The 12,280-nt window shown below is 45.5% G+C and overlaps 1 protein-coding gene across 7 annotated transcripts in view; it reads right to left on the bottom strand.

The window, feature by feature from the left end:
* The window catches only part of Mcc (MCC regulator of WNT signaling pathway), a 379,948-nt gene that overhangs the window by 37,056 nt on the left and 330,612 nt on the right, over positions 1 to 12,280 (bottom strand). For all 7 annotated transcript variants that reach the window (XM_050149262.1, XM_050149263.1, XM_050149268.1 and 4 more), the window contains 3 exons: positions 5,532 to 5,678; positions 4,363 to 4,452; positions 3,253 to 3,401 (listed from right to left, as the gene is read on the bottom strand). In XM_050149262.1, the coding sequence (XP_050005219.1) occupies positions 3,253 to 3,401; positions 4,363 to 4,452; positions 5,532 to 5,678 (386 nt within the window). The remainder of the gene's footprint in view (positions 1 to 3,252; positions 3,402 to 4,362; positions 4,453 to 5,531; positions 5,679 to 12,280) is intronic.

Below are 12,280 nucleotides of genomic sequence, written 5' to 3'. Positions count from 1 at the left end.
TTGCTGGGCATTTTCGCAAGTATTAACTAACACGAAACAAACACGCCTTTCCACTCCTCTTCGTTTGGCCTCTTTCAGTGATCCCCACTCTCTCGTTTACAATTTAGAAAGTGTCGTGGTCCCTGCTAATTAGAAGCCGTTTACTCCAATGCTGACCTCCGTGTGACTGAGAGGAAACCGTCCCTGCCTGAAATGCCTCCCTTGCTCAGGTCAGAACACCCTGCTGGTATCTGAATGTAAAGGCTGTGAGGGTTGGTGTTTCCTTGGGGCTGAGGCTTGGGGATCCCATCTTCTGCCAACACTGCGCTTAGGGGTGGTTCTAGCCAAATCTGTGACTCCTAGAGGCATTTCTGTTTCCATGGCGTCCCATCTTTTCTAGCACACACCTCCCTCTGAGTGCAGTCCCACACATCATTTGCGGGGAGGGTCACACTGCCTCCAATTTAACACTGAAGGGGTTGCTTATTTTTCTTCGACCTTCTCTCCTTCACCTTTCCCAAATTGGAAGTCACCACAGCTATTCATTTACGATTACGAGCTAGCACGAAAGCATCCCTGAGCCTCTTCCTTCCAACCAGACCTGATGTGGGGCTGAGGCTTCTCATATTCTGAACCCATTGTGTTCTGTGCCTCCTGGCCCATCCTAGCTATCTCTCTCTATTCTTACTCTTGCCATCCTTTACCTCTAAGCTCCAGAAGGCAGAACACAGTGTGATCTTCCTGTTAAAAAGAACGCTTTCCAACTATATTTAGGCTAAAGAGTAAAATCTGCTATGGAATCTGAATCTGCATATATGCCAGGCGCTGTCTGGTGCCCCCTTGTTTCCTGCACACCCCTGGTCTACGTCAATCCCACTCTTTGTAGGGTTCTTCCTTTACATCCCCTTTGTCCAGCCCGGAGGTTATGACTCTTCCAGCCTGGCATTGTTGCTCTTTTGTCCTTAAAACCCCAAGACATCTTTAAAGACACCTTACCAGACCACATGTCAAGGACCAACCTCAGGTAAGGGACATAGCTCAGTGGTAAAATGGTTGGAAAACTTGTACAAGATCCTGGCTTTAACTTCCAGCCCCCAAAGTGACAAAAGTAACAAAGAAATAACTCTTTATTCTTTCGGGGTCCTGGAGACATCTTTGGGGGGGGGTTCCTCTGCTGTGTTGCATCTATATTTCCTAACAGAATATAAGCCTCCTGACGTTAGGGGCCTTCTCTGTTTTGATCTGCTTTTCATGTCACAAATACTCTAGTACATAGGAGGTGCTTAACACGGATGTGTAACATGTGTAAGCACAGGTTTGAGTAAGTATGTTCCCCTACTCCAAGGAAATCTGAATCAAAGGCTAGCATTTTTTTAAAAAATAGTATTAAGCCTTTAATGTTGAGACAACCAAATAACAGTTATTAGGACAGTATTTCTAGGAAGCTCCTGGTTCCAGGACAACAGGGCGAGGGCAAAGGGCAGGGTCTGGAATGCTGCCTTTGTTAAGTAACTGCTCTGAATTTCATCACTTCACTTTCAACTTCAAAGCTTTCACTTTCTTCATTTGCAAGAGACTAGCCTTATCCTCACAAGTTGAACATTAAGAGGTTTTCCATGAGCACCCATCCCGTCATGCTGCTGAACACCTAACCTGAGCTTCAAGGACAAAATAGTACCAATTCTTTGTTCTCTCCTGGGAGTGTTTCACTAAGAAGAAAGGTGCCTCCCCCAAGTTCAGCAACAAAGCAGACCTTTGAAATCCCAGAGAAGAGAAGAGATCTTCAGCCAAGGCTCAAGGCTTGTGAAGGCTGAAAGTCTGTGGGCACAGGGCCCCCTGAAGGCTTGTGGGCATCACCCCGAAGACATATGGCTTCGTTCAGTCACAAAGGGCAAATCTCCTTCAGGTCTAAGCATTTCCAGGCCAGTGGAGGAAAGTGCTTCTGCCTTGTTTCTAGATGACCATCAGGATTGCCATTGTAAAGGACTTTGGATTTAATATGGACATCTTTTAATTTCAAGATATAAAATTGATGGGGCTAAAGAGATGTTCAGCAGTTAAGAGCACATACTGATCTAACAGAAGATCCAAGTTTGCCTGACTCCTGTAACTTGCTCCACAGGAAGATCTGATGCCTCTGACCTCCACGGGTCCCTTGTCTTCACGTGCTCATATGCACACAGACACAAACACATGTACATTAATTCAATAAAATAATCTTTAAAATGACCTACATCACCACATTTCCTTTGTTCTCCAGAACTAAAACAGCTTCCTATCAGGGAGGAATAACAAGCTGGTTTGAGTTATTCTATTCTGCCACACACAAGAGGAATGGAATTCAGCAATGGTGGATGGGAATTAATGTCCACATTCCTTCTTGATTAGCTCATGCGCCTTCCAAGCCCTTCCTGTGCTCACTAAAGACTGCTAAGTCAAGGCAGCCACATCACTCTTGGAGACTGTTCAACAGGCCATTCCTCTATCATGGCATAGAGTCTGAGCCAGAGAGGTTCGCGGGTTTGGCTATGGTACTTCTTAGCCTTTGAAGTAGCTGCCTCATGTCTGAGATGACACTCAAGCTTGTCTTTGCCAAGAGACAGGAGTGCGTACTACAACTGTCTATAGCAAGAGAATCGGGAAGAATCTATGAAGCTATTATATGGTAAACTCCAAATCCAGTTATGATAGGATGTAGGGACATCCTATGTATGCTTGAGCATAAAGAAAATCAGCAGAGAATTACTCAGTGAAAGCAAAAAATTAGACGAACATGTGGGGCCAATGCCAAAAATGGTTCCAGCACACTGCCTTTGCTCCTTCTGGCAAACACAAGCAGCCCCAGACCCTGACTCAACATTCCAGGACTTCCCGCTGAGACTCTCTGCAGCACAGGCCATACACTTGGCAGCCATCTATGACCTACTGGACATTCCCTATGGATTGCTCCCAGGACTCACTAAGCACTTCACAAGGTCCAGAGTGAAATGAGAAGGTGGCGCCTCTTGTTCCTAAATTATTAAAGATTAAGAATAGTAACAGCAGAGTCAGGCAGGATGTATCTGTTCCACAGATACATGAGGCCCCAGCACTGTGGAGCTGACCCTGACTGCCACGAGCACTCCTCCTCTCAGTCCCACCAGCCTTGCCATCTCACTGCAGCTCACAGTTCACAAGACAATTTGGATGAACTTTTATAAACAAAGTGGCGGCAGGGTTGGGGGGGACGACCACAGCTCCCACCCCCAGTGAAATATATCAGATTGCTCTCACCTATTCAGCCTTTCTGTTTCCACCTCAAACTCTCGAATCTTGCTTTCGGATATGGCAGATCCGTGTGAGTAGAGTGTTTGGAAAATTTCCTGGATGTTGGAGCAGTCCTGAAGAGAGTGGGCCAGGTGTTCTGCCACGCTGCTAGAAACCTGTGCAAATGAACATAGTTGCCTACAGAGATGCCAGGTCAGAAACACTGGTCCCCAGGCACAACTTACACATACAACAACATAAAGGCAAGAGTCTTGAAGAATTTGGCACTAAAAGACAGTTACTCTTCTGAGTCTCGGCTGGTGTAATTTGAGTTCCTTCTCTTACCCTAGACTCCTCACACACCATAGTCTCTGGTGGCTATGGGCAGAAAGAAAGGCTCTTCCCTTTATCCTCATAGTTTGGTTTTGACATAGAATCTGAATGCACGTGATTTTTGCTTCATGTAAAACTTCAAATTAGGAAATAAAAATGAGTGTTTGGGTTTTTTGTTTTGTTTTCTGTTGTCTCCTCTTGGCGTAGGATCAAACAGCTAGCTCTCCCAGCTTCACCATATCAGAAACCATACTCCTTAAAGAGCTGGAACTCTTCCCTTGTCAGTGCCCCAGCCATCCGTCTTACTCCCTGGAGGATACAGGCTCTACCCATCAAGACTTGCATACTGGGCAGGCAGGTCCTGTCTGTTCTCTGCTAGCTTTGGATCACACTTCAAAGACAGCTTCCGCCCTCCCTGGACAGTGTGTTCCCTTCCAGAAGTATGTGCAGAGACACAGTTCTTTGGGAGTCTTGCAACTCCCAGGGTCTCTGTGGGGCAAGGTGATAAGAAGCAGATACTTCAAGACGTTCATTGGCATCACCAATAAGTAAATGCATGTTATCTCTTTTTTTGGAAGATTTCACAAGTGTGGGAGTTGGAGGGTCGGGAATAGGGAGAGATTATCTCCCTTAAAACTGAAGTAGCAATTCGCCACTTAGAGACTTACCACATTTCACTGTGCCCCGATTTATTATATAATTAACTGATAAATTGGAAGTGAAAAACAGTATTTCTATCCTCTAGGAGCCATGGTCTACGTGGCTGTATTGGGTTCTTTCTTTCCTTACCCCTTGCCAACTCACCCCAATGCTACTGATTTCTGACCCCAGGACTGGCCGATCAGATGACGACGATTCAGATCTTGTCTTTGATAGCTTCACTCTCTCGGCAATCTTTAAAAAAATAAAAATATCGGAAAGTCCACATCACTCCCCCACATAAGTTCAGTCCATGCTTACACAATTGTTACCATGTCAACTACAGTACTTCAGCAAAACACTCCAAAACAATTCATTGGTTCAACCTTACAACCATAAACTTAAAATGGGGCTTCTTCTCAACCTCAGCAATTTGGGGCTGGACAACCTGGGGACGGGAGACTGCTCTGCCCACTGTAGGCTACTGTGCAGCATCTCTGGACTCCAGCCACAAGATGCCAGGAGCACTCAAGTTGTAACTGAGTTCAAAGTGTTCCTTAGGGGGCAAAAATCACTTGTGGTTGAGAAACACTGACTTCACCTAACTTACTAAACTCAAAGGATGAGAAACTGCTTCACTGTGAAGACTATCAGGGTTGCCTAGCAGGAAGACATCTGCCATGTATACCATGTGACAGGTTCTTTTTAGAAGACTGTACAAAAGCATTGTGTGCTTTGACAGAGAACAAGTGTTTAAAAAATGTATTTTCTTTCTTTCTTTCTTTCTTTCTTTCTTTCTTTCTTTCTTTCTTTCTTTCTTTCTTTCTTTCTTTCTTTCTTTTTTTGTGACAGTGTCTCACTATGTATCTCTGGACAGCCTAGAACTCAGTGATCCTCCTGCCTCTGCCTCCTGGCTGGAATTATAGGCATGCAATTCCACACTTAGCTCTGTAATGTGTTTCTTTTTCTGGCATGGCTATCAGTCTTCTGAGGGGGGAAATTACTGCTTCATTATTCAGGGTCCCCTAAGGGCTGAACCTTAGCTCCTTGAAAGCAAGTACCCATTTACCCGGGGTCGCACTGGACAAAACTCTCCACAAAGGCTTGTCCAGCTCTGACATTTTCCAGCAGGCTGATTAATGAGAGTTGCTATACAGGTTGCTGCTCAGAGAGACTTAAACCTATTAGTGGGTTATCTCGCCCTGATACTCAGTCCCAGGGGAAGCCCCTAGGGTATGTACACTGATCTGCCTGCAAAATGGTGGGCTCAGCCACAGCTGGGATTTCCGGATGAGAAGTCTTCCAACCCACCAGACTCATGCCCAGGAGCTCACCTTGGCGATGGGGATGTCATTGCTGCTACTGCTGGTGCTGAGCTCTCCGGTGCTGGGGTTGATCGGGCGATTGGCAGAAGTGAGGCGACCAGGGCTAGAAGGTCCAGTGGCCTGGACACTCTGCAGTCGAGTTTGGAGCTCTCGGACCTGAAACCAGAACCCCTTTAGATCGAGTTGGTGGTTTCCCAGGTTAAAGGGCAAAAGAGCCGGACAGTCAAGGGCAAAGTTTCCAACTGTGATGCTCAGCTGGTCAAGTCCACTGAAGCCACTGTATCACTAAGTGGAGCTGGCCAATCATCTGTTACTCACAGGCAGGGAGGAGAATATGTGAACTAAGCGAAGGATGCTCCAGTCCAAGAGGAGGCACACTGTTAAGGAGCCACAAGATGCTCAGACAGCAGAGAAGTTCCTGATGCTGTGGTGGGCAGTGCAAATGAGGATGTGATTTCCAGTCTTAGGAAACTCAGAGCTCACATATCGATAGAGAATAAGAGTCTTAACACATACACACAAACGCTGGAAACATTACCCTCCAGTGCTCTGAGGCAGCGGAACTTGGAAAGACTGTGCTTCCACCTAAAGTTACTCCAGAGAGTATAGAGGGGTATGTTTGTGATGGGAGAGCTGGGCTCCACTGGGCCCCACAGGAGAGCATGTCAGGGGTGGGCTTAGCAGAGGCATGGCTGGGGTAGTGTGGGGTCGGGGAATAGAATTACATGCACCGTGTCTGCAAGATATGCAGTACTGGACAAACACTGTTATTACAGACAGGGGCTTGGGGAGAATGATGAGGCCAGGATGGAGTGTCAGTGAAGCTACCAGCAGCTTCCCACCAGATAGCAAAGGCTAGGAGCATCCCTGGTACAGTGGGAAGGAACATCTAAGTAGCTGAAGCATAAAATCTCGGTGGAGAAGAGCACTGATTGCTTTTCCAGAAGACCAGGGTTCAATCTGAAGCACCCACATAGAGGCTTGTAACTATATAGTCCCTGGGGACCAGATACCCTGTTCTAGCCTATAGAGGCACCACTCACACATGTGATACACAGCCACACATGCAAAGCAGCCATACACATAAAATAAAAAATATACATAAAATATGGCACACTAATACCACAATGGATATCTAACTCTCACTCATCTGTGGTTACTGCTCTGTGACCACTAAGGTGAGAAATACCCCAGTAAACGGGAAAATTGCTACCTTTCTGGTAACTATGGGCACACCTTTATCATCAGAGTACACGGACTCTTATCAAATTTGCTTATGCAGCCAAGAGGATCTTGAACTTCTGATCCGCCTGTCTTTTCCCCTCAAGCACTAGAATTACAGGGGAGCACTACCAAGCCTGGTTTATTACACTTCGGGTTGACTGTAGCACCCAAAAGTTCTTACAAATGAAGCATCAAACTCAGTCACCAAGAAGTCACAAACTTGGACACTTAGAATAAGGTTTTCCAACCTTTATGGTACACCAAATCCCCCTCACAGGGCTAGTCAGACACCTAGGTGACAGAGCCTCATCCCAGTGGTTCAGAGTTATCAGTGCTACATGAAGCCAGGAATCTGTACATCCAATGAGCTCCCCACAAATGTGAATGCTGAATGTCAGGGAAGCATACCTTGAGTGGCTGACCCAAGGCTACAAAGCATTATAGTCTCACAGACAGAGCAGAGCCAACCCCCAGTGCTTGTTGCTGGCCACAGCCCTTCCAGGCAAGGACAGAGAGTAGAAACCCAGCCCCCCTCTCTAAGAGCTTCTCAGAGAAAGCTTTCATATTGAATGTCTGGGCTATATCTACTCTGCTATCTTGGGAGCCAAAAGTAATTGAAATTTCAATAATTCATCAACATATTATAAGCCAAAATAAGGAAATTCCCTTGGAGCAAATTGTATTCAATAGTGAAGCCGATCAAAAAGAGCCTAATGCTTTGTTGTGGTTTTCGGGAGCTCAGACTTGCTGGAAATGTGCAGTGTCCTCACAATACAGCAGACAGAGGGGCCAAAACAGGGTACAGACTGGGCCACCTCAAAATGTTGCAGACTGGGCCACATCAAAACAGGGTACAGACCAGAAAGACACATGCCCACCAGAGTCAAACACAATTCCTGATGGGAGATTCTTTACAATGGTCCTTAACAAACCAAAGGCAGCAGAGCAGAAGGGCCCATGTGCCTAGGCAGCTTCTCTAGTGGAGTCTGTAAGGTCCTGAATAATTAACAGAGTTAACGTCACTCTAAAACCTACATCCAGTCTACACTGAGCAGAAAATCATCAATAGCCTGCTCCTAGAGCACCAATCAGCCCACTCATCTTGGCTTGTTTGTTTGCTTGGTTCAGTTTTTTTGAGTCAGGATCTTATTCTTTTCACCTAAACCGGCCTTGGATCTTACAGCAATGGCCCTGCCTCACTTTCTCCAGTGCAAGGATTCAGGCATGAGCCACCATGGTTTGCTTTTGAAAAACACAAACAGTCCCAGCAAATACGTTAAAACACCAATAAAAAATGACCTGGGTTTTAGAAATCTTTGCTTTTCTAATCACAAAGTTTGAGTGTTGAAAGTGGAAAAGCTACGTAGCACTGCAAGTTAAAACAGAAAAGGTTCGTATGCCCCTTCAGATTGCTCTCAGACAATTGCTTCTAGTCATTTTTTCATATGTATTCATGCCCTTAAGTAATTTCTAAATCTATACCTTTTTATCTTGAAAGCTAGGGGCCCTGTGGAAACTAAAGGATGACAAACACCTTCCTTTGGGACTATGCCGTATATCTTAATGACAGTGTTCATCAGCTGTTCGGAAAACCCTGCTGACAGGAGTCTAGTCAGCTGTACAGAAAGAAGGGCAGTTGGAGGGAATACGTGGCCTTCTCTTACACATTTGGGGTGAAATTAAATGACCCAATACCCAGAACTGAAGGCTCCCAATAATTTAAGTTAGCTTAAGCAAGGACTGGGAAGGAAGGAGGTAGCCAGCTATCAGACATCTCCTATTCACTCCTTTCTTGGGAAACCGTTGGATCAGGGATCCCACAAAACTGACGTCCAAATTCTACATCATACCTGTGCATGTGGCTTTATCTCAGAAGAGACTGGATGACACTATGGCTCCCTGAGATCAACCTGAACTTAGCTTAGAGTGGGCTCCACTCAATGACCTGCATCTTAAAAGAGAACCAATGGGGGGCAGGGGGCTGAGGCAGAGCCAGAGCCATGGGACCCATGAAGGCCACATGGAGCGACAGGAACACAGAGAAGGCTGTTAATCAAGAGCTCTGAGCATCAGTAGTTGAAGGAGGCAACTTAGGTAGCTCCTTTCCAATCTGTAGAGTGGGCACAGCCTTGCTGCCCATATCTTGATTTGGAACTTTGGAACCCTGGAAATATTAAGAATAACTTTTTTCGGGGCTGGAGATATGACTCAGAGGTTAAGAGCACTGGCTGCTCTCTTCTCGGAGACCTGGGTTCAATTCCCAGCACCCACTTGGTAGCTTACAACTGCTGGTAACTCCACCTCCAATGGATCTGACACTCTCACACAGACATACATGCTGGCAAAATACATATACACCTAAAATAAAAATCAATCAATCATTTTTCAAGACACTATATTTTTAGTAATTACCTGATAAACCCATCTTCTATTAAAAATGTTTTTATTAAAGGAAATATGCTTTTCTCTATATAACAGGGTACTTTTTTTTAATTGGGACAGCCAAGAATCAAAGTGTATCTGATGGAAAACTGGCATATCTAGGAAAATCATTTATCACCCTGACAACCTTTCTGAACTGGGTCTCTCAGGCCCAGCCCCTGACCCTGAGAGAGTATTTTCTCGATCCCAGCACATAGCTAATACCCATGCAGATTTAGGGAGTTGATCTGCTCTAAAGATTGGAACTCGGTTAGTGATAAGGTAAGGTCTTTCAAGGGCTCAGAAATCTGGCAAAACCTGATGGGAACTCCACTATGAAGAGATGTCTGCAGAGAGCATCGACTGCAGAAGGAGGTGGCATCCATCCTTCGCAATGCGGGGTGAAAAGGCAGTGGACTCTTGTTTCTTTCTGGTTCTTATTTAAGGATTTGGGGCTTGTTTTATGTTGACTGGAGTAACAGAAGAGAAAGGACCAGAGTAAGGGGGAGGAAGAAGGTAAGAACTCTATTGATGAGGTGGATAAGAAGCAATGAGGTTCCCAACAATGAAGAAGGACTAAGACAGTAAGATGTGCTCCAGCGCCCACCCAGGTTGCACGGGGATTTCATCCCTGGTGGAGTATGAAGGAAAGATTATCTTCCTGGAGTGACCACCACAGTGTTCCGCAGCAGCCATGTCTACCACTGTGGCACGAGGAGCATAGGGTGACCCTGCAGTCACTTGCAGTGTGCCTAGCTTACTCTAGGAGATGAATTTTGTATTGTGCTTGATTGGAATTTATTTAAATTCAAACTTGAATAGTTGTATTGGCTAGCTGGTATTGTATTGGTCAAAACAGCTGTATAAATATTCAAAGAAATTAAACTGCTGTCCACTCTTGAAGCTGGGTGGCATCATAGATCATGGCATTTCTCAGTGCAGTGGACACACAAACTACATACACACACGGTTCCTTCCCACCCCCACTCCCAGGGAGATCAGCCAGGGCTATGTAAATAAATAAGGAGATAAATAAAGAAATCAAACTGAAGGAAGCCGATCAGAGAGAAAGGCATACAATAAGGGATTCGTGGTTGGCTAAGGTCTAAAGAGGAGTGGACATGGAGACAAGGGTCATCTCTAGAGGACATGTTCACAGGGTCAGTAGAGGACAGGCAGTGCAGGGCCTGCTCAGCTGGGGACAGGAGAAGAGGGCATGGCAGGCAGAAGGAAGGGAGACTTTGCAGAAAGAAGAGGGAAGGGTGGTGGGGCCTGCAGAACTCTCATCTCATGGTGCATTTTCTCTGCTAGGTATAGTGGAGTGAATTAACAGATGCCTGATGTGAGGAAGGGGTGTGACCTAGGATAATGAAGTAAGGAAAGAGGCGGGGTGAGCAAGCTTACACATAGCACTTAGGGGCTCAATTCAAGGGGAGATGCTTTCTTCAAACTCTGGACATCTTATCAAAATAATAGGAAAGGGTAGAAAAGAAAAGAATTTGCGTGGGTCATTCATAGGAAGGAAGACGAAGCCACTGAAAGAAGAAACAGAACACTGTGTGGTGCATCTGAACGGAGGTGGCCGTTAAATCCACAAGATGGGCAGCAGGGATTAGATTCATTTTGACAGACTCCCTAAGGGACAACTATGAGAAGCAGGGCTGAAACCAGCTGTCCAAAGGCTGCTGTTCCAGTAACAGTACACCAGACAACAGCATGAGATGGTCTTGGCTAAAACCAACAGACACCCCTATTAACAACGCATGGAAATGCTGCATGGCAAAGGTGCCATGAGATAGGGACTCATTGCCAAGGTCAAGGAAAACAGCAAACTCTGTAGGTGCTGGACACAAGAGCTGACATTACAGAGGACAGGAAGGAGGACAGTTGGGAGGGCAAGAGACAGGGAGTAGGTTCTTGAGCCAAAAGTTCTCTGTCCAGCAAAGCCTGAAGGTTTCCTACCACACCTGTCTGTGGAAAGTGAACACAGCACGCTGCTCTACAATCCCAAAGACTCCTCTGGAGCTATAAAGGGAAATCTATAAGAAATCAAAGCACCAGGCTAGGTGTGGTGGCACATGTCAGTATCCCCAGCATTAAGAAGGCTGGAGAGATTGTGTTTAAGCTGACCTTGCTTTCTATAGTGAGGCCCTACCTCTAAATTAGTGGACAGGGGTTTGGGTGCCCATAATGCCCATAACCCACTAGATTCAGAGTAGAACAGTGGCCTGGAATCCAGCTTTATAATGTGCAGAAAGAGGATCCCAGAGCAAGCTGGCAAGCAAGATAGATAGTCATATAGGCAAGTTCTGGGTTTGACTGAGTAAGGGTAACCAAAGATGTTTGCTGACATCCACTTCAGGCCTCCACACTATACACACATATGCTCACATACATGTGCTCACACACATTCACACACACATGCATGCACACACATACACACGAGTAAAAAATAGACAAATAAAAATAAAGCTGCATATAGAACGGTGCTCACCAGAGGCTGGAATGGGACCCGGTAGGAGTGGGACCCAGCAGGGGTGGGTTTGGATTAATAAAGGGAATACTAAGGTACAGTGAGGAGTCAGAGGTTCTGGCATGCTCTTACGGTATATGGCCACTACTGGTGACAGTTGTATTCTGTGCACTTCAAAGAGCTAGAAGAAAGAATTTTGAGTACTTCTACCATTAAGAAATCACTATCTCTTGAGGGAACAAATAAGATTTAAGTGGATTTAAACATTACCCAATGTTACATGTTTCAAAATATTACATAGAATCCCAGCCATGGGTATAATTTATTAACATTTTTATGTGTTAGCTACAAAGTAAATTGAATGATTTAAAAAAAACTTTTTAAAGTTTTGGGCAAAAACAAGGGCACTCTCAAGATGATATATTGACTGCTTGCAGATCTTCGCTAACAGAGTTTCCTAAGACACAGGCTTAGACAATTAAAGCAGGAGACAGTGGGGAAGAGAGCAAGAGGGAGGGGCAAGGATGAGCAGTGATGTGGGACAGACAGACATCCTCTGTGTTTCTGCAGAGCAGACAGACTGGCAAAGTAGTCAAGAAGGCCACCGGCAGACCTGATCAAAGAGAGAACTTATTTACCC

Source organism: Alexandromys fortis, unplaced genomic scaffold (genome assembly GCF_014885135.2).
Source record: "Alexandromys fortis isolate MF-2015 unplaced genomic scaffold, M_Fortis_MF-2015_v1.1 scaffold_60, whole genome shotgun sequence".
NCBI classification, from domain to species: domain Eukaryota; kingdom Metazoa; phylum Chordata; class Mammalia; order Rodentia; family Cricetidae; genus Alexandromys; species Alexandromys fortis.
Note: the sequence above shows the minus strand (reverse complement) of the source record. Positions and strands in the feature narration are given on the sequence as shown.